Consider the following 27,076-nt stretch of genomic DNA (forward strand, 5'->3'; position numbering starts at 1 on the left):
TTAAAGATAATAATCTCATTTACTTTATAAACGTATAAAAATATAAATAAATATCATAAATGGACAAATCCTTGGGACATTTAAAGCTTATTGATCTATTTTCTTCCTCCAATCGGGAACCTTCAACTTTGGTAACTTCTTTAATGGAATAACTTCTTCAAAAGGATACCTAGTGTCATCTTGAACCCTGTTTCTCCATTGTTCTGTCGGTTTCAGCAGTCGATCTGGATCTCTTTTGGCAATTTGGCTCGATTTACTTCTTACTGGTTGAAGAGTCTCCAGACGCTTCTTATGCTGTCTCATTTTTAGGATATAGTAGTCATCTTGAATTTGGTATTGTTTGATCAATTTGTTAGCTTCCGCAGCTTTCCTTTTTCTTTCGTTCTCTTCTTGTTCCTTTTTCCTTTTTGTACATTCCTGGTCTAATAAATTTTTTGCAGTTTTCCATTCTTCTACTACTCTTTTCATTTCTTCGTTTCGTCTTTTTCTCATATCTGCCATCTCTCTTCTCTTTTGTTGTTCTATCTCTTCCATACTTAAATGTTTCCTCAACTTTTCTTCTTTTTCAAACTTCCACTGTACGAGTTTCTCTCTGTAATTTTCTGATTTATTCACTAAAACAGGTTTTTTAACATCGTTTAACAGTTTTCCCACTGTACTTAGTTTCGGTTTGGTTTTTGTTTCCTGCCACCTTCTCAAAGCTTCCTTTTTGTTTCTTTTAAGAACCATATACTTTTTATACCACATTTCGTGTTCTTGAACATCTTGTATACTTTTATCTGGTAGTATCTCGTTTATCTTTTGGGAGACTATTGATACATCCTTAAATTTGTTTCTGAACTTAATGAAGAGCTCATGGTCATCTTTATCCCAGCCATTTTCATGACCCCCACTTCTTTTGACGAAATCTATGAACTCTCTTATTTCTACGCACTTCAAATTACTATATGGTCTTTTGCAATCGGTTTTTATACTAGAAGGTTCTTTAATATTAATCGGTTCTGACCACTCAAACATTTTTTCTTTATAATAATCTAGATCTTGATTTATATCTATGTATTCTATATCTAAATCTTTTAGTTTCATTTTACTATTTCTCACCAAAGTCTGTATTAAATCTTGGATCATAATCATCTCGTGTTTAAACTTCTTTAAGTCTGTGTTATTTACAGAACTATAACACTTTAAAAACTTAATTTTTGATTGTAAATTGCCTACAATTTCATCTATGTTAGAGCGTATACTTTCTTTTTCTCTTCGTCTGTCTTGTTCTTGTTCTACGTACATATCTGGAACATATTGATAAGTGGGAAACTTCTTGAGGTGGTCTACAGTTGCAGATATAGATTTCTCCAAACATTGTTGAAAACAAACTAATTTATTTAGTTCAGTTATGCATATTACAGGCATTGTAAAATGAAATTAATTTTGTTTGTATTCGGTGCAAATCTCCATGGTTTCAGTTTCGAACTCGAAACTTTGGTAGAGGTGTTCAGTTATTTCTTTTAAATAAAATATTTTTCTAGACAACGGCTGATTGGCTTGCCAATAAATGAATTTTCAATTTTAATATGATATACATTTTTCGTTGCAGCTATCTTTGTCTTTCGTACGAGTGTGAGCGTATCTACCAAGAGGTGGGAGTAATGGAACGACACAGACACAGAGGCATCGGCCATCATATGCTAGAGAGAGAAAGCTAAGCGCCGGTAGAGAGCGATAGATAGAACACCGACCCGAACTGCTCTGCGCTACGCTATTTATATATCGGACATTGCCTAATCTATGTGTTATTATATCTATGATATTTGGACGTTTGAAAGTACTACATGTGGCAACATTGTGGAGGTGTGAAATGATCGTTTGGACGTTTGAAAGTACTACATGTGGCAACATTGTGGAGGTGTGAAATAGAGGGCCTATGTATAAACAATAGGTTTGTTCTAGCATCAGTTTCAAACGGTTTGAAACCATCAGCGAATAGTCGACCAGCGCGGGTAGAGGGGATAGCACTGGTGACTGTATTATGTTCTCTCACTTACCAACTGTTTGCTGACGGTTTCTGACTAGTTTGACTATTTGCTAGACTCAGCTAGACCAAACATAATATAATAGTGGTCCTGTAATGGTCATGGATACAATTTTAAAGACGTTTTAAATATCAGTTTAAATTTACTGCTTAACTACCACTGACGAGACCTTCACGATTGACAACTACAGAAGAAGCTCTTAACAAGTTACAGTTGAACTGTCAAAAACACGTAACTTGCTTTATATTGCACAACATTAATTAATTTGTTCGAAAACAACTTTAATACAGTACAGTATTACCTACCATATTATTACAATAAAAGCAACATTACACAAAACAACATGTCGTGTCCATGGGCAACAATTGAAAAACCAGAACCAGTAAATCTGGAAGAAATAATGTCTGAAGAAGTCGCAAGAGAACTGCAAGCCAAAGAAGACAAGAAACTTAAACCAGAAGTTAACGAACAGTTAGAAAATGCCGAACAATTACCTACTGATATTCCTTCTGATATTCTAAAAGCTTTATCCAATGATGCATTTGATAGTGATGAAACTATTGCAAAGATGCTCCAGATGCAGTATGATAAGGAGTATGATGATCAATTGAAGAGAACGGAAGAAAAGTTTAATGGGTCTTCGAAGGTGTCGATATCATTTGATAATTATAGAAGAGCGCCTCTCAATGAGGGTAAGTCGTCATATTTATGGCTATAATGATGTATCTATCATAAACCATTGTTTATTACAAAAAGTGAAAATATTGTTCTGAAGCTATTTCCTTGTGGTTTATCCTTCCACATTCTCAATCTCATTATTTCACTTCTATTGTACTTCACCATATTTATACTTCCCCATATACCACCACATCTCATTCACTTGATTCAGGTATTTGTCCAAGTTTGTGGAAATCTGGTTTTATTGTTCCTATTCATAAATCAGCTGACAGGAGTAATATAGCTAACTACAGACCAATAAGCATTCTTTCTTCTATTCCTAAAATTCTAGAGAGTATAATATGCGACTCTATTAAAACACCTTTATACAATGTACTAATTGAAGAGCAACATGGTTTTCTTTCAGGTAGATCAACTTCTATAAATCTTGTACTTTTCACGCAATACATATCTGATGCTTTGGAAAGGAGACTACAGGTGGATGCTATTTATACAGATTTCTCCAAAGCATTTGACACTGTGAATCATAAATTGTTGTGTAACAAGCTTAAAGCTATTGGATTTACAGGCAATCTGTATAACTGGTTATGTAGTTACCTAACTACCAGAATACAACTTGTTAAAATTAAACACTTTCAATCTAGTGAAATTTCCGTAACATCTGGTGTTCCACAAGGAAGCCACTTACAGCCTTTCCTTTTTAATATATTTGTTAATGACATTAAATCTCAAATTAACTCTAAATTTCTGCTATTTGCTGTTGAGCATTAATGTTGGAAAATGTCACTTTTTTGTGTAGAAGAATTAACAACCTCTTTTATAATTACAAATTAGCTGAAGAACCACTGAAGGCTGTATCAACTGTAAGAGATCTAGGTGTTCAATTAGATTCCAAACTAAATTTTTGCGCTCATTTTGATTATGTGAATAACCAGGCATTTAAAATGTTAGGCTTCATTGTTAGAACTTCTAGATGTTTGCATAACATTAATTCCATCAGAATGATTTACATTTCCCTATACTCCATCTAATTTACTTACCATTGCACGTCATCCGCATCATAGCCCGAGACGTCACATGATACCAACACGAAGGTAGGTAGGCGGTAGGTGTGTTCTTTTTTAGAATCACTTTGCCGAGTACATTGGCGTTACAGCCACTATGCATATTTTATTATATACGTGTAGAAATAATATTTAAAGATTTCTATTAATGTTAACTTAAAGAAATACACAATAATATGTTTCATTTAATTTGTATAAATGGATTATAAAGCGTTTTTATGAAGCACATTTGTTCGGAATACACTATAATTGAACGAAGGTGATATTTTCGCATAAATAGTTCCACTTAAGAAATATAAGATCTCTACCTTTCCCTCTTGGTTCTCCTCAGAGCTGCATAACCTAATTGTATGTAAAAAACAGGCCCACAAACAATATAAAATTAGTAATAGGCAAGATGATTATGACCGTTTCGTGGCTTTAAGAAATCAGTGTGAAATTTTAAGAGCAGACTGTCAGAAACAGTATTTAGATAGGATACAAAACAACATTATTGCAGTTCATAAGGGCTTAAGCAGTAGATCTTTAAAAGTTAACGGGACAATCGAACAGCTTTTTGTCTTGGTGACCGAAGGTGCAAATCAGTTTATTATAGGAACAGCATATTTTCCACCTAAGTCTACATTGGACAAATATTCCATATTTTGTGAAACCCTGGAAAAAATAGCCGAAGATTATCCATCTGCACACTATTATCTGGCTGCTGACTTCAATTTACCAAACTGCGAATGGTTTTCAAATGATATGTGCTCTTCAACAATTCCTCTGCCAGGTGCCACAGCTTCTGAAGTTGAAGCCCTGCAGGTTGTGACTGGTATGTGTGCATACCACAATTTGTTTCAGTCCAATACTATTGTGAATGCAACTGGTAATATTCTGGACTTGGTGTTGGTCGATGATGCTGATGTAACTGTGTCCAGAGCTAATGAAGCTCTTTTGAGGGAGGGTATGCATCACCCACCCCTGGAATTTGAGATAAAGATGACCAAAAGGCGCCCCAATGATGGTGGTTTGGTTAGTGACGGTTTTTATAGGGACTTCAAGTCGGCTGACTATGTGAAAATAACTGATTTTTTGTCACAGTTCTGTTGGGATAATTTATTTTTAGGAAAAACACTGAATCAAATTGTAAATATTTTCTATGATATAGTTTACTTAGCTATAGAATTATTCATCCCCCTAAAAAGGTATTCAAAACGTAGATTCCCTCCTTGGTTCTCTTTAGAGTTAAAGAACCGGATAGTTGAGAAAAAGAAAGCTCACAAAAAATATCTTTTATCTACATCAGTTCTGGATTATCAGACTTTTTCACAGCTGAGGGCTAATTGTAAATTGTTAAAAGCTGAAAGCTACAGAAATCATATTTACTTAACAGAATTATCAATAAGAAATAATTTGAAGGGATTTTGGTCGTTTGTGAATTCACGGAGAGGAAAGCACTCTATGCCCGTTGAGTTGAGGTATGGTGGTGTTGAATCCGGTCATGGACCAGATATTGTAAATCTTTTTGCAGAATATTTTTCTACAGTATATTCCACTCAAATATGTGTCATACCCAGTGACTCACCTACATTTGGTCTTACTAATCTGACTGGTTTCAACATAACTATATCTGATATTTATCTAAAATTATCAGAACTGGATGCGAATAAGGGTCCTGGTCCTGATGGATTGCCTCCTAGCTTTCTCAAGAACTGTTGTTTTATATTATCCAGACCTCTTTTTCACATCTTTAATCTATCCTTAAATACGGGTGAATTTCCAGAATGTTGGAAAAATAGTTTTTTAACACCCATTTATAAAGCGGGAGATAATTCATTGGTGAATAATTACAGGCCCATTAGTATAATTAGTGTAATACCAAAAATATTTGAATGTTTTGTATGTGACTATCTTAAAGCTTCACTTGAAAAACAACTAGTAGACCAACAATTTGGATTTCGGAATAACAGATCAACTGAATGTAACACACTAGTATTTGTGGACTTCCTGAGGAAGGCATTGGAGAGGGGTTGTAGGGTACATGCACTATACACCGATTTCTCCAATGCCTTTGATTGGGTCAACCATAATATTTTAATATTTAAACTTAAACAAATGGGTGTTAATGGTCCACTTCTTGAGTGGCTGAGAACATACTTGATTGACCGAGTTCAGATGGTGCGTATCAGGGATTTTGTTTCCAGTGAGATTAAGGTTCATTCAGGAGTACCTCAGGGTTCACATTTGGGGCCCCTGTTATTTAACATATTCATCAATGATATACACCACTGCTTCCGACACAGTTCACCTCTGCTTTTTGCAGATGATCTAAAGTTCTATACAATTATCAACAATACAGAAGACTGTATTAATCTTCAACATGATCTTGATCGGTTGAGTGAGTGGTGTATGTTGAATGCCATGGCCCTGAATGAATCTAAGTGTCATGCTATTTGTTTTGGACGATCGAGAGACCCAATAGAATATAATTATAATATACAGAATATTCCTGTTGACTGGGTTACTGAAATTCGTGATTTGGGAATTAATTTAGACTGTAAACTTTTATTTGAATCACATTATACATCAAAAATTTCCAAATCTTTACAAATGCTTGGTTTTATAAAAAGATGCACTAGAGACTTTCAGAATATTGATGCAATTAAATTACTATATTGTTCTTTAGTTAGACCTCATCTAGAGTATTGTTCTTGTGTTTGGTCTCCATCTTACAATATTTACATAACAAAAATCGAGACAGTCCAACACAAGTTCTTAAGGTACATAGCATATAAACTGGGTATACCTTTTGAGTTAAATCAGTTAAATTATTATCAAATTGAAACCCAATTGGGTATTCTCTCATTGCGTGACCGATGAGTAATTAAGGATGCAAGGATGCTCTGTGGCATAATTAATTCAACAGTTTTGTGTCCTCAGCTACTTGAGCAGGTTGGTCTCCATGTACCTCTCCGCAGAACTCGATTAAATCAAACATTCTATGTTCCTATCCATAGAACCAACTATGCATATAACAACTTTTTATCTCGAGCACTAAGATGGGCAAATACTCAACCTGATCTAGATTTCTTTGCACCGAAGTCTGAATTCATCTCTGGCCTCAGACATTTGTTTGTTTGAGTAGTTGTTGGATATTCATTATTGTGATATATGAATCTGATTTATGTGATTAAGTTTGTGATATTTATATTTTATTGTATTATTGTTTTATTATTACTATTTTATTGTAGTTTTATTATTATTGACACATGTATTATGTATATTGGACTTATAAACTTGTAATCTTATTGGGCAGTGTCCCGTTGAAAATAAATAAATAAATAAATAAACATTTCCGATAATCCAAAATATCTTTGGTCTTACATTAAAAGCAAAAGAAATGGGTATAACATACCAACTACAATGGTCTATAACAGCGTTTCCCAACCGGTGGGTCGCGACCCACTAGTGGGTCGCGGGCGAATTTTAGGTGGGTCGCGGCGTGGCTCTTACAGTAGCTGAATAACGTACATATATACCATCATGGGTGAGGGATGGGTAGCGAATATGAAAAAACATCAGAAGGTGGGTCGCCAGACATAAAAGGTTGGGAACCACTGGTCTATAATGACAGGGTTGGCTTGAATGTCAAGGACTCTGCCAATATGTTTGCAGAATATTTCTCATCTGTCTACTCAGATGACCAACAAGATACTTTACCTTTTTTTAGTTTTGAAAGTTCGATTTGTTTGAGTTCCATAATACTTACAGCAACTGAGGTCTATGATACTATTGCAAGTTGTAAAAACCGATTATGTGCAGGGCCGGATGGAATCCCAGCCTATTTTCTGAAAAAATGTATATGTGTACTTACAAAACCAATTTTGTTTATTTTTAACAGATCACTTGGTACTGATAGCTTTCCCAGTCTCTGGAAGAAGAGCTTTTTAAAGCCGATTTTTAAATCGGGTGCAAGGAACGACATATCAAACTATCGAGCTGTCTGCAATCAGTCAGAGCTGCCAAAGTTGCTTGATTGTTTGGTTAGTAAGAAACTGAGGTGTTTTAGAGGCATTTTTAATCCTGAACAATTTGGCTTTATGAAAGGGAGGTCAACAGATGCCAGCCTAGTTTTGTATGTCAATCATATATATAACAGCTTTGAAGAGGGATTCCAGGTTGACTCGATCTATACTGACTTTTCTAAAGCATTAGATCAGGTTAACCATGGGGTCCTATTACAAAAACTAAGAGCTTTGGGTATTGTGGATCCCCTTCTTCAGTGGATTTCAGAATTTATTAGCGGCCATACGCAGGCAGTTAACTTAGGAAGTGTTACTTCGATTGAAATAACAGTTCCATCGGGCGTGCCGCAAGGCTCTCATTGTGGCCCTGTTTTGTTTTGCTTGTTTCTGGTTGATTTAGTAGAAAACATTAAAAATTGTAGTGTTCTTATGTTTGCTGACGATGTAAAACTGTTTAGAAAAATTCAATCCTGGGATGATGCTGTTATACTACAGGAAGATCTTAAATCTTTTTATGATTGGTGCAGTTTAAACAGAATGTCACTTAATATAAACAAATGTCATAAAATGACGTTCTCGAGGAAAAGAAATCCAATTACATTCGTTTATTATATTAATAACTTGCCATTAGCCTCTAAAAATGAAGTATCAGATTTGGGAATCTGGTTAGACACCAAACTGTCATTCTCATGCCACATCAATCAAGTAGCAAACAGGGCGATGAAAGTACTGGGATTTATCCAACGCACATCTGTAGACCTGTCTTTGTTCACATTTAGAAAACTTTATTGTGGTCTCGTTAGGCCCATTCTAGAGTTTGGATCAGTTGTATGGTCCCCATCATACAACTGTTACATTGAACATATTGAAAGAGTCCAAAATAAATTTTTGAGAGTAGCAGCTTATAAGAGTGGATACAGGAGAGAGGAATATGACTATCAGTGGGTAAGAGATAGTCTAAATTTACCAACACTTGAGTCAAGGAGGACATTGTTAGATTTATGCTTCCTACACAAAGTTATTAATGCTTTCATAGATTGTCCTCAATTGATATCACTTTTTAGTCTTAAAGTTCCTAGTAGAAGCAACAGACAATCAGAAATCTTTTCAGTGCCATTTCACCACACTAATTTTGGTATAAATGAACCGACTACACGATTGGTTCAGAGTGCTAATAGCCTGCCAAGACAAATGGATATTTTTGACTCCAAAATTGGTTTGTTCAAAAAACAACTAAGGGGTATCTTACAGTAAGTTTGTTGTAGTTCTGTATTGTTCTTACAATATGTTTGTTTGTATTATTCTGATGTGTTTATTATTTTAATAATTTATTATTGTTGAGGTGTAACTTGTAAAGGTCTTGTTGTGTGTAAAACTTGTAAATGGATGCCGTAAATAAATAAATAAATAAATAAATAAATTGGTAACATTTATTTGAAAGTTGCGGTGATGACACTTCATATTTGTTTATATTCTTTACTATAAGTATTTGTTTCATTATATTTACTGCTTTTATTGTGTACTTTAACGTAAGATTATAACTTAATTCTTGTTTTCTATTTCTAAAGTTTTTATTTATTTACATTGAATATTAATTTGTTTTGCTGTATAATCCACTTCCGCAAAAATAGGGAACTTGCATAAATTTTTAAATTCGAAAAAAATGTTATAAATCACAACACAACATAATTTAAAACATGTATCAAAGATAAAAAAGTTTTGTTTGTCTCTCGTTTGGCCCCTAAAGACGATTAAAAATTCAAATTAAAACAGGTGGTCCAAAACGCTTCGTGACGTCACTTGGTTTTACATTTACATTTTTCCAATAAAGTAAACAGAATTTTAAATTAGACGTTATAAACGTCAGTAGAAAATACATTTATGTGACGTTACAAGTGTTTTTGATCGTTTGAACTATTCATAGAAAAATTCGTACTTTTACAAAATGGTTTTATTTTCAATAGTAAACCTTCGTTCCTTTCCTTCAAAAACAGTATAAAACTACAATTTTAACAAACTGGTAAATATTATTACAATAACATACGATAAATGTCATTAGAATATAAATATTTTTGACTTATTCCACGACGATGAGCTTGCCAAATACCCAAGTAGGTGGAGGCCAATAAACTAAAGAAGGAGAAGAAGAATATACCTAAATATAAGGTTGTGTCTAGGTATACGTTACCGTGTACGCAAATAAAAAAGTTAGAGTGTCAGTGATTTCTTATTTTTTATTTGTTTAGTGTTTGTTTTTAAATTAACTACGGACTGTGGACAATTATTTAGTTATTTTAATGAGTTTAAGAACATTTTAAAACAGTACGAAAAAGATAAGAGACTATAAATTAATATATATTTTTTTTAGTTATAAATGAAATAGTATGTATTACCCTAAAAGATTAAAATAAAAAGAAGACCTAAAGCTTTCACAATAATAATTAACTTGTTCTGAAGCTATTATCCTTGTGGCATTTTTGTAATCAACTATTCTAAATGGGAACTAAGCCACAATTTAACCAAAAAATGATTTTATTAACGTTTCGACGTCTAAATCGGACGTCGTTGTCAAAATACAAAATATTATTAAATTCAACAAAAATGGTGTTGCTTAGTAAAAAAAATTTCTAATAATTTATTTAATCTGACTAATTTTTGTATTTTGACAATGACATCCGATTTGGACAACGAAACGTTAAGGGGTCATATACGTTTTTCGAGCTTAAAAAGTAGTCTAAAAGTAATGATAAATTGTACGAAAACTATTGGGCTAACTGATTTCATTTTTTTAATTTTAGAGGTGGACTCTTAAGGAGCACAAAACATGTGTTAAAAGTTAAAAATAATTAAAAACATGGCGGCTGCCTCCAATGATGTAGAACGTCTTTTTTTTTTCAGGTCAAACGGTGGGCATGATTCAGCTCGTAATATTTATCTGAAACAAAAATTGTTTAATTTTTATCATTTTTTAGAGTCATAGTTCTCGTGTGACGAGAGGAATTTAAGAAGAAAAAAAAATTACGGAAATGGTCGAAATTTAAAAAAAAAGTCGTAATTTTCATCAAAAAAATTGTCTTTTTTTTATTGCTATTCGAAAATGGTTAAACTTATTCAAAAAAGCTCTCGTCACACGCGATAGTGAATCTAATTTAGAATATGTGTACCAAAAATGACGTTAATCGGAAGAACGGTTAAGCATTTATCATGCCCACCGTTTGACCTGAACAAAAAAACACGTTCTACGCCACTGTACGCAGCCGCCATGTTTTTAATTATTTTTTAACTTTTAACATATGTTTTATACCCCACCTTTAAAATTAAAAAAAAATGAAATCAATTAGCCCAATAGTTTTCGTACAATTTATCATTACATTTAGACTACTTTTTAAGCTCGAGAAACGTATATGACCCCTTAATAAAATCATTTTTTTAGTTAAATTGTGGCTTATTTCCCATTTAGAATAGTTGATTATAATAATTAACTTACGTATAAAAATTATTTTAATAATATTTTTTACGTGTTATGTCAACTAAATACATATATTTATTTTGCTAACCTAAATATATACTTTAATATATACATTGATTTATAACAATTAAGTTTGAAACATCTGAATAGTTCTGCTTCCCTTCCTTTAACAAATATTTTTCTATCAAACACACGCTAAACATATCAAAATAGCATGTACCAAAATATACAGTCACTGCGCACGCTAAATAATAACGTCACTGGCTTGATGAAGTTTAATTCGCGTGTACATACCTAACTTTTTGATTTGCGTACACGTTAGCGTGTACCTAGACATAGCGAAATATAACCATAATAATAACTAATGTAAAACTATGTGACGTCACGTGTCGTTTGAACTATTTTATACCGCTGAAGACTTTAAATACGTATTTCTAAGTTATTACGAGTTTTTGAAGCGTGAAATTCTGGAAATCTCATTTTTAAACAAAACTGAACATTATTATGTAATAAAAAAAAATTGTGCAAGTTCCCTATTGTGTGATGTATTTGATTTAAAATGAATTCAAGAATTTTTTGTAATTGGGCAACAATGTCAACTTAGATCTCTAACGTAAATAATGACGTGCAACAGTAAGTAAATTAGACGGACTGTAGTTAGATCTGTTCTTGAGTATTGCTCAGTTGTTTGGTCACCCACTTATGAAGTCCATATAGCCAAGCTTGAAAAAGTCCAAAATAAATTCATTAGGTACTTAGTTTTAAATTACACAAACCTTTAAGTGACCATTCCTACTCAGAAATTAAAAATAAATTAAACCTTCCTAGGCTATCTTCCAGACGGATGTATGCTGATGTTTTGTTTCTTCATAAACTACTGAATTCAAAAATTAATTGCAATGATCTACTGTCTCTGATTGACTTTAATGTTCCCTCTAGAGTTACTAGAACATCCCAAAATTTTCCAATTAAATTTCATCGCTGCAACTTTGGTAGGCATTCTCCGCTGAGTAGAATCATTCTAAATGGAAATAGAATAGACCTTGATTTGTTGCTGTGCACTTCGGAAAATGTTTGTAGACAGTGTTTAAAAAAAATTTGTAATCTTATGTGATTTATTTATGTGATTTTAATATTTGTTTTTTCTATATAGCTGCATCACCAATTTTTGTCATACATATTTACTATATCTTTATATTTATTGTATCACTAGATAATTATAATATTTCGTCGCCTTAATACTATAACTTGATAACTCGAAATTAGTAGTTTTGAGATATATTCTTTTCTTTGAGATATATATCTTTTTCCGTCTGCTTGATAAGGTGTCAATGTTAAGTTCTAGTTCAAGATCCATATAATTCCAGTCTCTACGGTTTGTTTTGAATGCGACGAACCTAAGGAATAGGTGCTGGATCCTTTCAATCTTACAGTTGTATGTCTCATAGGCGGGTGACCAGACGCAAGATGCATATTCCACGATTGGCCTCACCATTGCACAGTACAACAGTTTAAACGATCTCAACTGCTTAAAGTCTTGGGAGCATCTTTTAATAAAACCTAACAGTTGAAGCGATTTTGAGATGATATTGCTTATATGAATATTGAAAGATAGTCCAGAGTCAAGTGTAACTCCAAGATCTTTTATGGATGTGACTGTTGTGATATTTATATCACCTATTTTGTAAGTGAAAGAGATAGGACTTTTCGAACGCGTGAATGAAATGTGAAAACATTTGCAGGAGTTGAGAACCATGTCATTGTTGCTGCACCATTCATTCAACCGATTCAAATCGGACTGAAGCCTTAAACAGTCGAGTGGATTCCTAATGTGGCAGTAAAACTTAACATCGTCAGCAAATAAAAGAAATTTCGCATATTGGAAACAGTCTTTTATATCGTTAATAAAAACATTAAACAACAAAGGTCCAAGATGAGATCCCTGCGGTACGCCCGAAGGGACAACTATTTCGTAGGAAAAATAGCTGTAGAGCTTGACGATTTGTTTTCTGTCCAGAAGATATTCCCTAAGCCACAGCAGAAGTGAACCATGTATCCCTAATCGCTGCAATTTTTCTAATAGAATATTGTGATTAACTCTGTCGAAAGCCTTAGAGAAGTCGGTGTACAGGGCGTCCACCTGTAGTCCTTCGTCCAAGGCGTTCAGTAAGAAGTTAGTATATGTCAGCAAATTGAGTTCAGTTGACTTATGGCGCCTGAAACCAAACTGCTGTTCCAATAGAACACCGTTCAAGGAGGGTGTAAGGAAATCGCAGACAAGTGATTCGAATAGTTTAGGAATAGAGTTTAGGATACTAATAGGTCTATAGTTGAACACAAGACTTTTGTCACCTGTTTTGTGTAAGGGTAATAGGAAACTGGTCTTCCAAACATTTGGAAAGCTTCCACTAGCTAAAGACTTGTTAAAGATGAGAAATAATGGCCGAGCTAAATTAAATGCACAGTACTTGAGCAAGCTTGATGGGATGCCATCAGGTCCCGGGCCTTTAGAAGGATTGAGGTTACACAATTTAGAGTAAATGTCAGAGATGGATAGTTTACATGATGATAGGTTTAAGGGTGAAGAAGTGATGTCTTCGGGGAAATCAACAACAACAGAGGAATAAACTGATGAAAAGAAATCAGCAAATAAATTCGCAATATCTTTGCCAGATGAACTAGTTTTACCGTTGTGAGATAACTCAGAAGGAATTCCATTTGATTTTCTTTTGTTATTGATAAAAGACCAAAACTTATTCAGACCGCCGCCGGGAAGAGAGTTTTCAGTAGACAATGTAAAGTTTAAATAGTCACGCTTGGCAAGTATCTGGGACTGAGATCGGAGCTCTGAGAACTGTTTGTAAAGGTAACTGGTTTTTGGCAGCTTGGACTCTTTAAGTCTCCTGTGTGCTGTCTTCTTTCTAATAATACACGATTTTAGTTCCGAAGAGTACCAGATAGGAAATTTTCTAGAAGAGAATTTTTTAACAGGAACATAGATGTCAATAGCTGAGTACAGAATATCATATAAAATGTTAACCATTTCATCGACTGAACATCCAATCATTAAAGTATCCCAGTTGACACAATCGAGATAGCCTTTAATTAGAGAAAAGTTTGCTGATTTAAAGTCATGATAGTAACCCTCCGGTAAAAGTCCCTCATTATATCTGGTAGTTATGGGTAGTTCAAACACCAGTGGGGGATGATATTGGTCAGGAGGGATTAAAATGTCTGTAGGTTCAACAACGGCGATATCTTTATTTTTTACCAGTATCAAATCCAATAAAGAATTAGAGGTATTTGGGCAAACGTTAATCTGGTATAGATTATGCAGACAGGATAGATTTGAGATAATCTCAATGGATGTTCTTTCGTTAGGAGTAGCAAGGTGATTAAATGTGGCTGATGAACTGAAATTGTTATGAGACCACGATGCATTAGGCAGATTAAAGTCACCCAAAAGGCATAGTTGGGATGGATTGAAATTGTTGACTGTGTTGTCAACATTGTCATTGAAGATGGAAAATTTCTCAGAGTCACTTTTTGGGGGAAAATATGCAGTGCCGAGAATAAAGGTTTCGTTACCATTGATAATGGATACAAACAGTTGCTCGATATCAAGTGAAGATGGCAAATGCTTACTATTCAATTGCTTGGATACGGCAATAAGAACGCCTCCTCCTCTAGAATAGGCACTGGTTGAAGATGACCTATCACTTCTGTAGACATTAAAGTCCGCTAGGTTCAGCTCGGCGTCGGTAATTCCCTCAGTTAGCCAGGTCTCCGTAAACACCAAAACATTGTAAAAGCATCCTTGAGTATTTTCCAATAACTTGCTAAGCTTTGTCCGAAGGCCACGTACATTTTGGTAATAAACACTGATTTTGTGGTCATTGGGAGGAACAGTATTGAGTTTTAGATTTTTCAGTTTTTTGAAGCTATAGACGGCACTCCATTCAAGTATTTGATCCTTAGATCGGTTTCGCCATTATCGACTCTGGTCTTCAGCTCGTTCTTAATTTTGAGTTCGTGTTCCCTTTGTAGTTTAGTTAAATCGCTCGATATGAAGATCTTACTACCTTTTAATTTGGATCTACCCTTGAGTGCCATTTGAACATCATAGCTGCTTGGAACCGTGATTTTTAAAGCCCTACAGCCAAATTTATTCCTTTTGCCAAATCTGGTGGCGGAGCGAATAGGAATAGGTTCATGGTGAAGTTTTTTGGGAATTTCTGTGGCAGCCTCCATGTCATTGTTGGATTCGGTAACATTAAAAAGTAGGATATTGGTTGATCGCCTGGATCGTTCTTGGAGTTCAGAAACCAATGAATCCTCGGAAACTTTGCTGTTACTATTTGAGGCAGGAACATCAGTATTCAGTCCATTTACGGTCAGATCCTCTATTGCACTCTTTAAGTTGATAATATCCTCCTTAAGGACATCAATGTCTGTAGTAATCACGTTATTTCTAACAGCAGTTTCGGCGTTATCATTATGGCATATTTCCAATTTTAAAATACGTTGTTCTAGTTTCAAGAATTGATCTTTGTTGTCTCTCTGATTTTTTTGAATCTCCAGTTCCAAATTACTCATTCTCTTTATCAAATCTGTTAAATTGACAATGTTTATAGCACAGTCAGGGCAATAAAACGGCACAATTCTATTTACCATTATCACTGCTCGGATTTCAGTAGCTGATATAGATGAACAATTTTTACAAATTACTCGCTTACAGATGTCACATGGATACCCAAATAGGTCATTCCTTGATTCCTTAAAGATGCATGATGTCTTGCATTTATAACAGGATCCACCTGCCATACTTGAAAAACAATAAAGAAAGTTCCGAAATTGTTAAAATTTCACTGGACTATTAACAAAACGATTGTTGGAGCTAATTAATTTACCATTAGCTTTATCGGCCACAGTTCTAGATGTTAATTGCTTTCTGATAATAAAAAACAGAACCTGATAACAAAAACAGAACCTCTTGTGTAGAATCCAAGATAATTGCGCTGATTTCTCGAAATACAATTGCACTGCCTTCACAAAATCACTTACAACTGAAACTGTAGGTTTTTAGCCACATGTAGGTATGAAATACAGCTAATAATTCACTGTTATTACTACTTAATTTCAACAAAAAGCAGGACAATATTATAGTTACTCTTCATATCGTTAAATCGATATTATCAAAAAAGGACATGTACATGTTGTATAATATTATAAATTCAATTCACGACTGCCCTGAGCTCCTTGAGGAAGTAGGTTTACATATTCCCTCCAGAATCACACGTTTAAGATCTACCTTTCATACTCCCATCAGCAGAACTAACTTCACTGCAAATTCTTTCATCTCGAGGGTTTCTAGACAGGCAAATGCTTGCTCCAATTGTGTGGATTTCTTTTGCGGATAGTTCGCGATTTTTAAAAACGCTAAAGGATTGCACCCTCTAGTTTTATGTTCTTGAATATTTTAAACTTGTGATTATATATCTTTACCTGTTATTTTTACTTTTTGACTTGCTTTATTGTCGTAGTGTTTATTGTATCTTATTGTATTTTACGTATATTTGTAATATTTTGTTAGTTCTTCATATCTTCTGTAATGTTTTATTGTAATGAGCTTTGCTCGTAAATATATATAAATAAATAAATAAATAAATAAATATATACAGTATGTCCCTGTAAGTTGTATCCATATGGAAAACTTTTTTATTATTAATTTTACGGAAAAAAGTTATTCTTTATAAAATGCTCTGCATGGTCCAAAACCTAAGATTTAATCATCAAATATCAAATTTTTTGAATATTATACGAGGTATGTCAAACAGTTTGAATTTCACTCAAGAGTAAAGTAGCTTTATTTTTCGTAATATTGGAAATTGCTATTATGAAAAGTTGTTTGGAATTAAAAACTATGTTCTAATATGCAATTACATCCTTCTAATTGAAAAAAAAAATTTTTGAGAAATTATGGATAACTATCATTATTTTTTTAGTTATTTCAATTCTGATAACTCTTTTATTATTAATTTTACGAAAAAAAGTGATCCTTAATAAAAAGTTCTAGATAGTCTAAAACTGAAAATACAACCATCTTATATCAAATTTTATTAATTTTATACGAGGTATGTCAAAAAAGATAAATTTAGATCAAAAGTAAAGTACCTTTATAGTTCAGAATATTTTAATTAGAACGATGTAATTAGATACTTAAACATAGTTTTTAATTCTAAATAACTTTTCCTAATAACAATTTTCGATATTGTGAAAAATAAACGTATTTTACTCTTGAGCGAAATTCATATTTTTTGACATACCTCGTATAAAATTGATAAAATTTGACAAAAGATGGTTGTGTTTTAGATTTTAGACCATACAGAACTTTTTATTAAGGATCACTTTTTTCCTTGTCTTACCCCTGCATTGTATTCGAATTCTTCTGTTGTTCCTTCCTGCGTTAATACGGATGCCTTTGATTCTTTCATCGTCATTTCCACGAGTCTTATTATCTTTCCAGGTACTTCTATATTCCTCATATCGTTTACTACTTCTGGCCTCTTAATACTGTCAAATGCTTGCTTGAAGTCAATAAAGAGGATATGCAGCCACATGTCATATTCATAGAATTTCTCGACTGTCTGAGTCACTATGTGTATGGCACCTACGGTAGATCTTCTTTTCCTAAAACCATTTTGATAATCCCCTATTTTTATATCTGTATGCTCCATCAATCGTTTATTTATCATTGTGGTCAAGATCTTATAAACCACATTTAGAAGAGTAATGCCTCTGTAGTTTTCACAAACTTTTGGGTTTCCTTTTTTAAATATCGGAATAATTAACCCTTTTTCCCATTCTTTAGGCATTGATTCTTTTATCCAAATCTGTTTAATCAGGTTATACAATTTTTGCTGTATTGCTGTCCCTCCATGTTTAATCAACTCAATAACTAGACAGTCTGTTCCCCCCGCTTTATTTTGTTTTAGTTGGGGAGTAGGTTGGAGAATTTGCTTTATTTTGTTTATCACTTCGTTAAATTCTTCTGTCGTTGGTATGTTTTGTTCAGGCCGTTCTTCTTCTGTTATTTCCCAAACTTCATCTTCATTTGCTTGTATGTTTTCCTGCGTTAAGAGATTTTTGAAATAATTTTGCCACTCTTTCTTTTCTATTGTTGCCATATTTAATTTTTTATTTTGCTTGTTAATATATTTATACAGCTTGTGTTAATATTTTCATTTGTTGTGTTATGTGCTGTTTCTTTCCCTGCTACCGATCTCCAATGTTCCTCTTTACCCATCTTTGCATTGAAGTCTCCTAGAATTATAAGTGTGTCATGATTTTTAATTCCCTCACAGAGCCTTTCTAGAGCTTCATAAAAAACATCCTTCTCTTGATCATCGGCTTGTTCTGTGGGTGCATAGATATTTATAATTGAGATATTAGCAGCTCTATTCTTTATTCTTAAATAAGATATTCTTCCATTTACTTTTTTAAATTCTAATACATATTCTCTCCATCTTCTCCTTATCATGAAGCCTGTTCCATTTCTACCTTGTGTATTTTCTCCTCCGTAGTACATTGTGTAATTTTGCTTGTCGAGTTTTGAGATAAACGGGTTTAAAGATTTTTAAGGTATTTGTCCTGCTCCCATGATGTTGGTAAATACGGAATTCACTCTGCAGCTCTAAAATACTGTTCCTTAACTGTTTGGCTACTGATCTATTTAGGAATACGGTGCAAATTTGCTTTCCAATATGGAAAATAACATGAAAAATTAAAGTTATCAACTTTTAGCACTACCGTAATGTTAACATTTGGTAATGTCGCATGACATGCCAAGTTGCATCTAAGTGAACTTTTTAACAAAACTAATATTTTAAGCATTATTTTGATGAAAATTAGCCCTCTGCCATGGGGGTTGCCAGATCTTCTAAAAATTCTAGAATTTTTGCATTAACATGAACCGAATAAACAGATAGCATTTACGTCGTAAGCTCAATTGTTTCAGAAAAACATGTGCTACAACTAGATAACTGGAGTTACCTTGTTATAGCATTCAGTGTATGTCGTATTCACGATTATTTCTATTAAAAAATAGCTTGATAACTTATCTTGTCAAGTTTTAGCACTGAATATTAGCGGAATTTGAGTTTTATCGACTTTCGTCAATTGTAAATAAATACTTAACCCGTTTGAAGCTAGTTGTCAAGTTTTTAAACAATATTGAGGCAAATAAAATACATCTTGTGAACTAGTTATCTCAAAAACGTCAATTTTGGATCAAGTTATAGTACTAAGGTGACGATTTTGTGTATATATTAAATTGGGTGGTATCCCGTTAATAAATAAATAAAAAAAAATCTCTAATAATTGATTTAGCTGGCCTCTTCTTCGTTAGTCTCATCTCAAAGCTTATCGATTAGACAACTCTTCAATCATAACATAATACACTGTACATCACTTTGTCTGACCACCTAGACCCTCCACCCCCCCTTTTCATTCATTTATTTTCAGGCAATTTGATGTCAGGTCTCTGGAGTGCTCAGTTTCATTAAGTTGCTTGTAGTCTCATTTTCAGTCACATATAAAAACAAAATTTCTTTAGCCATATTAAATATTCTCTTTCTCCATTTAAATATATATTTCTTCATTTCTCCATCTAAATATATCTTTCTCCATTTTTGCTCCATTCACTTACATTTTACAAATTAGATCAAATTATCAGTCATCAAAAATCACTCTTTAATTAGTATTTTTAGAATTGTATATTTATGTACGCATTAACATGTTGACGGACAGAACGTCTATAGACGTCTAATTTCCATTGATGTAATGTGACACAACGTCATTTTTAAAATAACAAGTTGTGACAAAAAATGTCACATTACATCTACAGATGCATATTAAATGTGACACTATATCCATGGTCGTCGTCCACATGTTTACAAAAAATGTTAAAAAACTCAACTCAAATAATTCAACAATTTCCCTAATCTACTTTGCAAAATACAAAATAGTATAACAATACTTGCTTATACGTTACACGTAGACACACTGTCTGTCAACGTGTGACACATAATTTTGTTGTCGTAGACATTTTAACGTAAAAGGCCTTAATAATAATTTTTCTAAGTTTATTGATTTCATACTACTTTTATAACAACTATAAGTAATGCTGACTGCATACCTACCTGTAACCCAAATATCTTGTCTTCCTATTCGATTATTTAACATGTTGAACGTCACACGAATCATATATGATTCATGGTTATTTTACTTACAGTGTCGCATGAACCACACTTGCTTCGCAGTGACTGCTATACTCTATAGACCACAGCTAAGTCGACCCAGAGAGCCGTAATATTATATACATTACGGCATTCAACATGTTAATCATTAGATATTTTACATTTTTAAATTTAGACCCGAATAATTTTAACTCCAAAATATGGATATTTGATACTGTTTTTATTTTAAAGTACCAACAAAAACTTAAAATTCTTTTTCTGAAATAACAATACAACAGTTTCTAACGTTGCATTGACAGGTTGTCTTTGACATCCTTCCAAGGTTCTTTTGTATTCAGTTGTCTTTCAACTCCAATATGTGAGGTTTCAATCCTTCTTACATTCCAACCACTTGGGTAGAGTCCTGTGTTGCCCTGGGTAATATCCAGGAATATTTGCAACATCACAAAATATTATTAAAAATATGTAGTAGGTATATAATAATTATTTTCAACATTTAAAGGGTTTTTACCCAAAACATTTTGGTGGCTCACGCATGCACAATATTCTAAGTATGACCTCTTGCATTTTTTTAACCTTAGTCAACATTTTAAATCACGTTTTTCTCAATTAATTAGGTTATATTTATTTTAGGCCTTTTTTAAACACTGATGATGGATATTTTAATCCACAAACGTTCTGTGATGTAATGTAAATCTAAAGGGACTTTTAAATATACCTTTTATAAAGGATATAGTATTTGTTTAATTCTAATTGGGAATTAAGCCACAATTTAAATTGAAAAATGATTTTATTGACGTTTTGACCTCCACTTCAGAGGTCGTTATCTAAATACAAAAACTATATTAATGAGTCAGATTAAATTAAATTATTAGAAGAACTTTTTTGACTAAGCATCAAAATTTGTTTAATTTATGAATATTTTGTATTTAAATAACGATCTCTGAAGTGGAAGTTGAAAGGTCAATAAAATCATTTTTCAAGTTAAAAAACAAAAAAAAATTGTGGCTTATTTCCCAATTAGAATAGTAAAAATGTATTTATGTGAAACAAGTACATATTAATATAATTTATATTTTATTTGTTGATTTGCAGATTTTATTAGTGATTCAGAAGAAGAAGAAATTGTAGATGTCAGAGACAGGAAATTCTGGGATAGATTTGAAAGTTTAGAACGTGAATTTGCTTCCATACCACAATGTGGTTATAAAGTTCAACCAGATGGACAAATGGTAACAAAACATGATGTAGTGATGAGTGGAAGGAAGAACGCTTGCAAGTTGCTCTCATTTCCACCTGAATTTCAAACAGGAGATGGAGAAAATTTTGATTTGAAGTTGTCTAATAAAGTTTTTAATAGGTACCTATATTTTTATATAAGTTTCATGATTCTTTAAGGAATAATAAGAGCTTTTTGCAATTGAGTGGATTAGATGCTAATGGGTACAAGGGATAAAATGGTTTAGTTGAGAAAAACGAAGTCAAACTTAAATTTACATAGTAAATTCTACACAGAATTAATCACTTACGGATTTATTTTGAATTAATTTTATACATTTTATTTATCTAATTGTAAAAGCTTTTGTAAAATTAGTATTTATTTTCAATCAAAATATTTGAAATTTTAAAAAAACGTTCGCACTTGTACCCCCCTCTTCCTTACGTAAAAATTTAAAATTATACGTTTTTAATTATGAAAAATTACTTGGTATATTTTGTGTTATTTCACTTATTTTGAATAAGTTTTAAGAGCTTGATTTGCAAAGATGCTAAACGATTTACTAAAAATAATATCAACACCTTACAGGCAAAGGATACAAGTGTAGTTACAAATGTTTGCTGCAAACTGTTTTTAAATATTTCGTAAGCATTTAAACTAGAACCTGCGATATGTCGCCACCAGTAGTTTAATTTAGCTGTATCTCTTTGCCACTAAATTTTTGAAGATATGCTTCTTTAGCGGCGATTCGATTGAGGGTAAAATTGTACATAAATCTGCGCGCCTGCGCACACAGACAGCATGTAGGTTATTGCTAATCTTTCAAGATAGGTATGTATGTATCTATAACTGTGCAAATAAGTCATTAAAAGAATATATTAGTGTTTTTAGTAAATGTACTATTTATTATAATTCTTGTGTTTTTGGATTTGTGTTTCTCTGTAGTAAAATAATAAAATAATATGTAGGCATAACATTTTTACACTATTTGTCGCCGTGTTGTGTTACCATTTGATCCGAAACTTACAAGTCAATTACAAGGACCTCGCTGAAGTAGTTGGTAGGGCGTTAGCTCCGAGATTGGAAGGACGCGGGTTCGAATCCTGGGCGATTCATATATTTTTTTTATTTTTGGTTGTTTTAATAAAAAATTTTTGAAAGTGGTAGATAAGAAAATTAGTTTAATTTTTAAATAAAATACAAATAACCTGCTAAGTATATATACTTCGTTTAAATTACCTATATAATAGAAGAATATCTTCTTACGTGCGTACAAAGTACACACAGATTCCTTTTAGTACTATCTAGTATTATTTTGTACACTTAACTCAATTTACCATATTTTGTTAATTGTACCCTTTAGCATCTAGTCCCCTCAATTGCTATATTGTTTTTTACAATCTTAAAGTAAATTTCTTATCGTTCGGTACGGAATTTTGGCGGGTACAAAGTCGTATTGGGCGTCATTCAAAATCTTGACGTGAGAGCATCATTAAAAAAATCGTGATGCTAGAGGTTAGCTTGCATATATCATAATACAGTAGAACCCTGCTAATACGAATGTTCAGCAAATCTAAACCAACGGAAAGTGAAAAAAATTTAAAAATTCAAGATGAAAACTTAAAAACATATTTATTATATAGAGTAAAACCAGAAAATTGCACATGTAGGATTAATAGGACTTTGACATAAAAAATTTCTTAAAAATAAATACGTACTTTAATGTAGTGTAGTGCTTATAAAGGTTAAACATAAACTAACTTCGATTCTCTCATACTCAGCTTGAGTCCAAAAATATTGTCCACACTCTTGCAAGAATGTTTTGTGAAGCTATTTCCTTGTGGCATTTTTTATAATAAACTATTTAGATTGGGAAATGTGTGTATCTAAATAAGTGTCGTTTTCTTAGACATAATAAGTCATTAACAACTAAAAAACAATGTTTTAAAATGAAATAATCCCAAATTATTTATCGGGAAGTAATATAATAAGGTTTGGACTTGAATTTAGATACTTCGTAATTTCAAAATTAATATTTTTTACTTGTGTTTTGAGCCTTGAAAATCATCGTTTTTCGTTTTTGAAGATATTCTTCTTTAGCGGCGAATCGATTGAGGCTAAAATTGTACATGAACCACGCGCCTGCGCACACTGACAGTATGTAGTTCTGACAGTATGTAGTTCATTGCTAATCTTTCAAGATAGGTATGTATGTATCTGTAACCGTGCAAATAAGTCATTAAAAGAATATATTAGTGGTTTTAGGAAATGTATTATTTATTATAATTCTTGTGTTTTTGGATTTGTGTTTCCCTGTAGTAAAATAATAAAATATGTAGGCATAACATTTTTACAGTTTGTCGCCGTGTTGTGTAATTATATCCGAAACTTACGTGTCAATTCAAGTGGCTCGATGGCGTAGTTGGCAGAGCGGTGGGACAGAGAACGCAAGCACACGGAAGGTCGCGGGTTCTAATCCTGGACGATTCATACTTTTTTTTTTCGTTATTTTAATAAAAAATTTTTGAAAGTGGTAGATAAGAAAGTTAGTTTAATTTTTAAATAAAATACAAATAACCTGTTAAGTATATTTACTTCGTTTAAATTACCTATATAATAGAAGAATATCTTCTTACGTGCGTACAAAGTACACACACATTCTTTTTTTTTTAGTTTTAAATTATTCTTTAAAATTTCAGTTTTAAATTTATAATATGTTTATACTCGAAAACGATCAACAAGAGAAAAATTACCCAAGACCTTCCTGTTCTCAATGATCCAAAGAACCTAAAATAGTATCTGCCCGGGCCGAAAAAAGTTTATTTTTATAATTTGTTTTATTTTTCATAAATAAATGTAGTAATAACTCCGACATTAGGGCATTTAATTATAGGGAATACTACATGAAAAATAGTCAGTATTTCTTGTGGATCTCAAAACGCAAAAAATATAAAGGGTGCTACATTTGAAATAAGAAAGTTCATCAGATTTCAAGAATATCGGCCGCATTACAAGACCCTTACCCATCACAATCTAAAAAAATCGTGCAAGCCGTTTCTGAGATAGTTGAGACGTTCGATACATAAAACTGAATTGAAGTGAATCAAATATAATAGAATTTATAATAGTTCAGGGTAATAAGGTTTTTTCCATGATACTTCAACAGCCACGATACTGAAGCGTTTTTTCGACAGGTAATACCTATAAGAACAAATTGTAACTATTTCCTGCGTAGGATCTTGCGGGCCATTTTTATGTATAAGCAATTTAGTGTAAAAAAAGTGGCAAAAAAAATTAACTTCGCAATAACTATTGTAAAAATTCGTGTACACCTTTGAAATGTTTGTCAAATGAGGGTTCTTTGATGCTTAATGTGTGACAAAAATTTCAAAGCGATTCATTTAAGTGTTTAAATTTTATTCAAATTGTTTATTCCAGAGAGCTTTTTTTGCAATAACATAAGTCAGAAAAAAAAATGATGTTAGAACTATTCTACAGGTGTCAAATGAAAGAGCATGAGCAAAACTTTCAAATTGGTTTAAAAAAAGTAAATAAAAAATGCGTTTATTAGTAATAAATAATTATGCAAAAGTATCGTCAATTTTTCCTTATAATCTTTTTAATTTTCTATATAATAAATTATACATATTTCCTCAAATTTCTTATCAATTATTATTAACATAACATTACTTGGTAGTTGTGCACCTGAAACACTAGATAAACAATAGATTTTATTGAAAAAATTTATTCAAATAGTTTATAAGAAAAATTGACGATACTTTTGCATTAATTATTTATGACTAATAAATGCATTTTTTATTCTTTTTTTTAAACCAATTTGAAAGTTTAGCTCATGCTCTTTCATTAGACACCTGTAGAATGGTTCTAACTTAATTTTTTTTCGGACTTATGTTATTGCAAAAAAAAGCTCTCTGGGATAAACAATTTGAATAAAATTTAAACAATTGAATGAATCGCTTTGAAATTTTTATCACATATTAAGCACCAAAAATCCCTCATTTGACAAAAATTTCAAAGCTGTAGTTTTTTAATAGGTATTGCGAAATTTATTTTTTTGCAATTTCGTCCTTTTTTGGCAATTAAATTAACAATAAATGAGTATATCAACCTTTATAATACGCCATTTTAAAGCTTTTTCCATGCTCTCGAAGATGATTGTACTAAAAAACCACAAGTTTCACTGTTTTCCATTGATTTGAATAAAGAAATGAAAAAAGGCCGTTTTTGACACTAAATTGTTTATAAATAAAATGGCCGCCAGATCCAACGCAGGAAATAGTTACAATTTGTTCTTATAGGTATTACCTGTCGAAAAAACGCTTCAGCTTCAGTAACCTGGCTGTTGAAGTGTCACGAACAGGGTATATTTTTGAATTATTACCCTGCCCTATAAGAAGTATTCGCTTCTGTCGGCACTCCGCAAGTACCACGCTCTAATTTTTTGTATGTTTTAGTTTAAAAATGTACTCTAAAAATGAACAACATGCCAGAAGACATAAGGTGCATGATAAAAAAGAAGACCAAGCCACTGCAGAATTTGGTGTTGATGAGTTTACTCGTCTTCTATTGTATAAGATGATCAACAATCAACTTTTAGAAAGGGTCAATGGTGTCATTAGTATAGGTAAGTGTAATACCAAGGATTTGGATCTGTAAGAAACATATTTGTTTTCTATTTTTCGTCTTTGTTTGTGTTCACAAAAGTGTATTTGCAAATGAAAAATGGTTTTTGTTTCACATTTTTATCATTTAGTGATAGCACTACAGTTTTAGTACAGTTTTTCTATTTCTTTTTGAGTAATTTGGTATGACATGTCTCCATTCAGGCTTAACTCACAATTCACGTTAAATTTGTATAAATAAATATGTGTCAAATATATTCAATAATGAAGACTGGGTTTGAAAAAAGGGTGTATCACTGGATGATTACATGCATGCCATACTATGTACTTGAACTGAGGCTATACTATCAGAGCAACAGTGGCCTAAGCCCAAAAACGAAGTTTTTAGATAAATGCAACAGAGTATTTTTTTACTTCTTTGTTTCCCATTCTGTATCCTCTTCCTTTATGGGCACTTTTCATTCTTTTATCCCTGATTAAATTGAAGAGCATAGGGCTCAATGAGTCCCACTGTCATATTCCACTGCCTATGTCTATAGATGTTGTAAGTTATCTGTTCTGACTTCCATTTTGTTGTTTTGATATTTATGCAGACCTCTGTATTATACATAAAATGAATTACATGTTTGAGTCTTACTCTGTTAAATGCTTTCTTCAAGTCAATTAGACACCGAAATTCAGGTCTATTATGCTCTAGTCATTTCTCTGT

At 32.5% G+C, this 27,076-nt stretch overlaps 2 protein-coding genes across 2 annotated transcripts in view; one reads left to right on the forward strand and one right to left on the reverse strand.

Annotated features, from left to right (window-relative positions):
• On the reverse strand, positions 1 to 1,424 carry LOC114332650 (coiled-coil domain-containing protein 112-like). Its single transcript, XM_028282471.2, has one exon. The coding sequence runs from the start codon at positions 1,408 to 1,410 to the stop codon at positions 88 to 90; it is 1,323 nt and encodes a 440-aa protein (XP_028138272.1). The 5' UTR covers positions 1,411 to 1,424; the 3' UTR covers positions 1 to 87.
• An 802-nt stretch (positions 1,425 to 2,226) lies between these two features.
• The window catches only part of LOC114332648 (serine/threonine-protein kinase RIO3), a 41,442-nt gene continuing 16,592 nt past the window's right edge, over positions 2,227 to 27,076 (forward strand). Inside the window, exons 1-3 of the mRNA XM_028282470.2 lie at positions 2,227 to 2,722; positions 21,601 to 21,865; positions 26,200 to 26,369. Coding sequence (XP_028138271.1) covers positions 2,374 to 2,722; positions 21,601 to 21,865; positions 26,200 to 26,369 — 784 coding nt within the window. The 5' untranslated portion in view covers positions 2,227 to 2,373. The remainder of the gene's footprint in view (positions 2,723 to 21,600; positions 21,866 to 26,199; positions 26,370 to 27,076) is intronic.

Source organism: Diabrotica virgifera, chromosome 1, assembly GCF_917563875.1.
Source record: "Diabrotica virgifera virgifera chromosome 1, PGI_DIABVI_V3a".
Taxonomy (NCBI): domain Eukaryota; kingdom Metazoa; phylum Arthropoda; class Insecta; order Coleoptera; family Chrysomelidae; genus Diabrotica; species Diabrotica virgifera.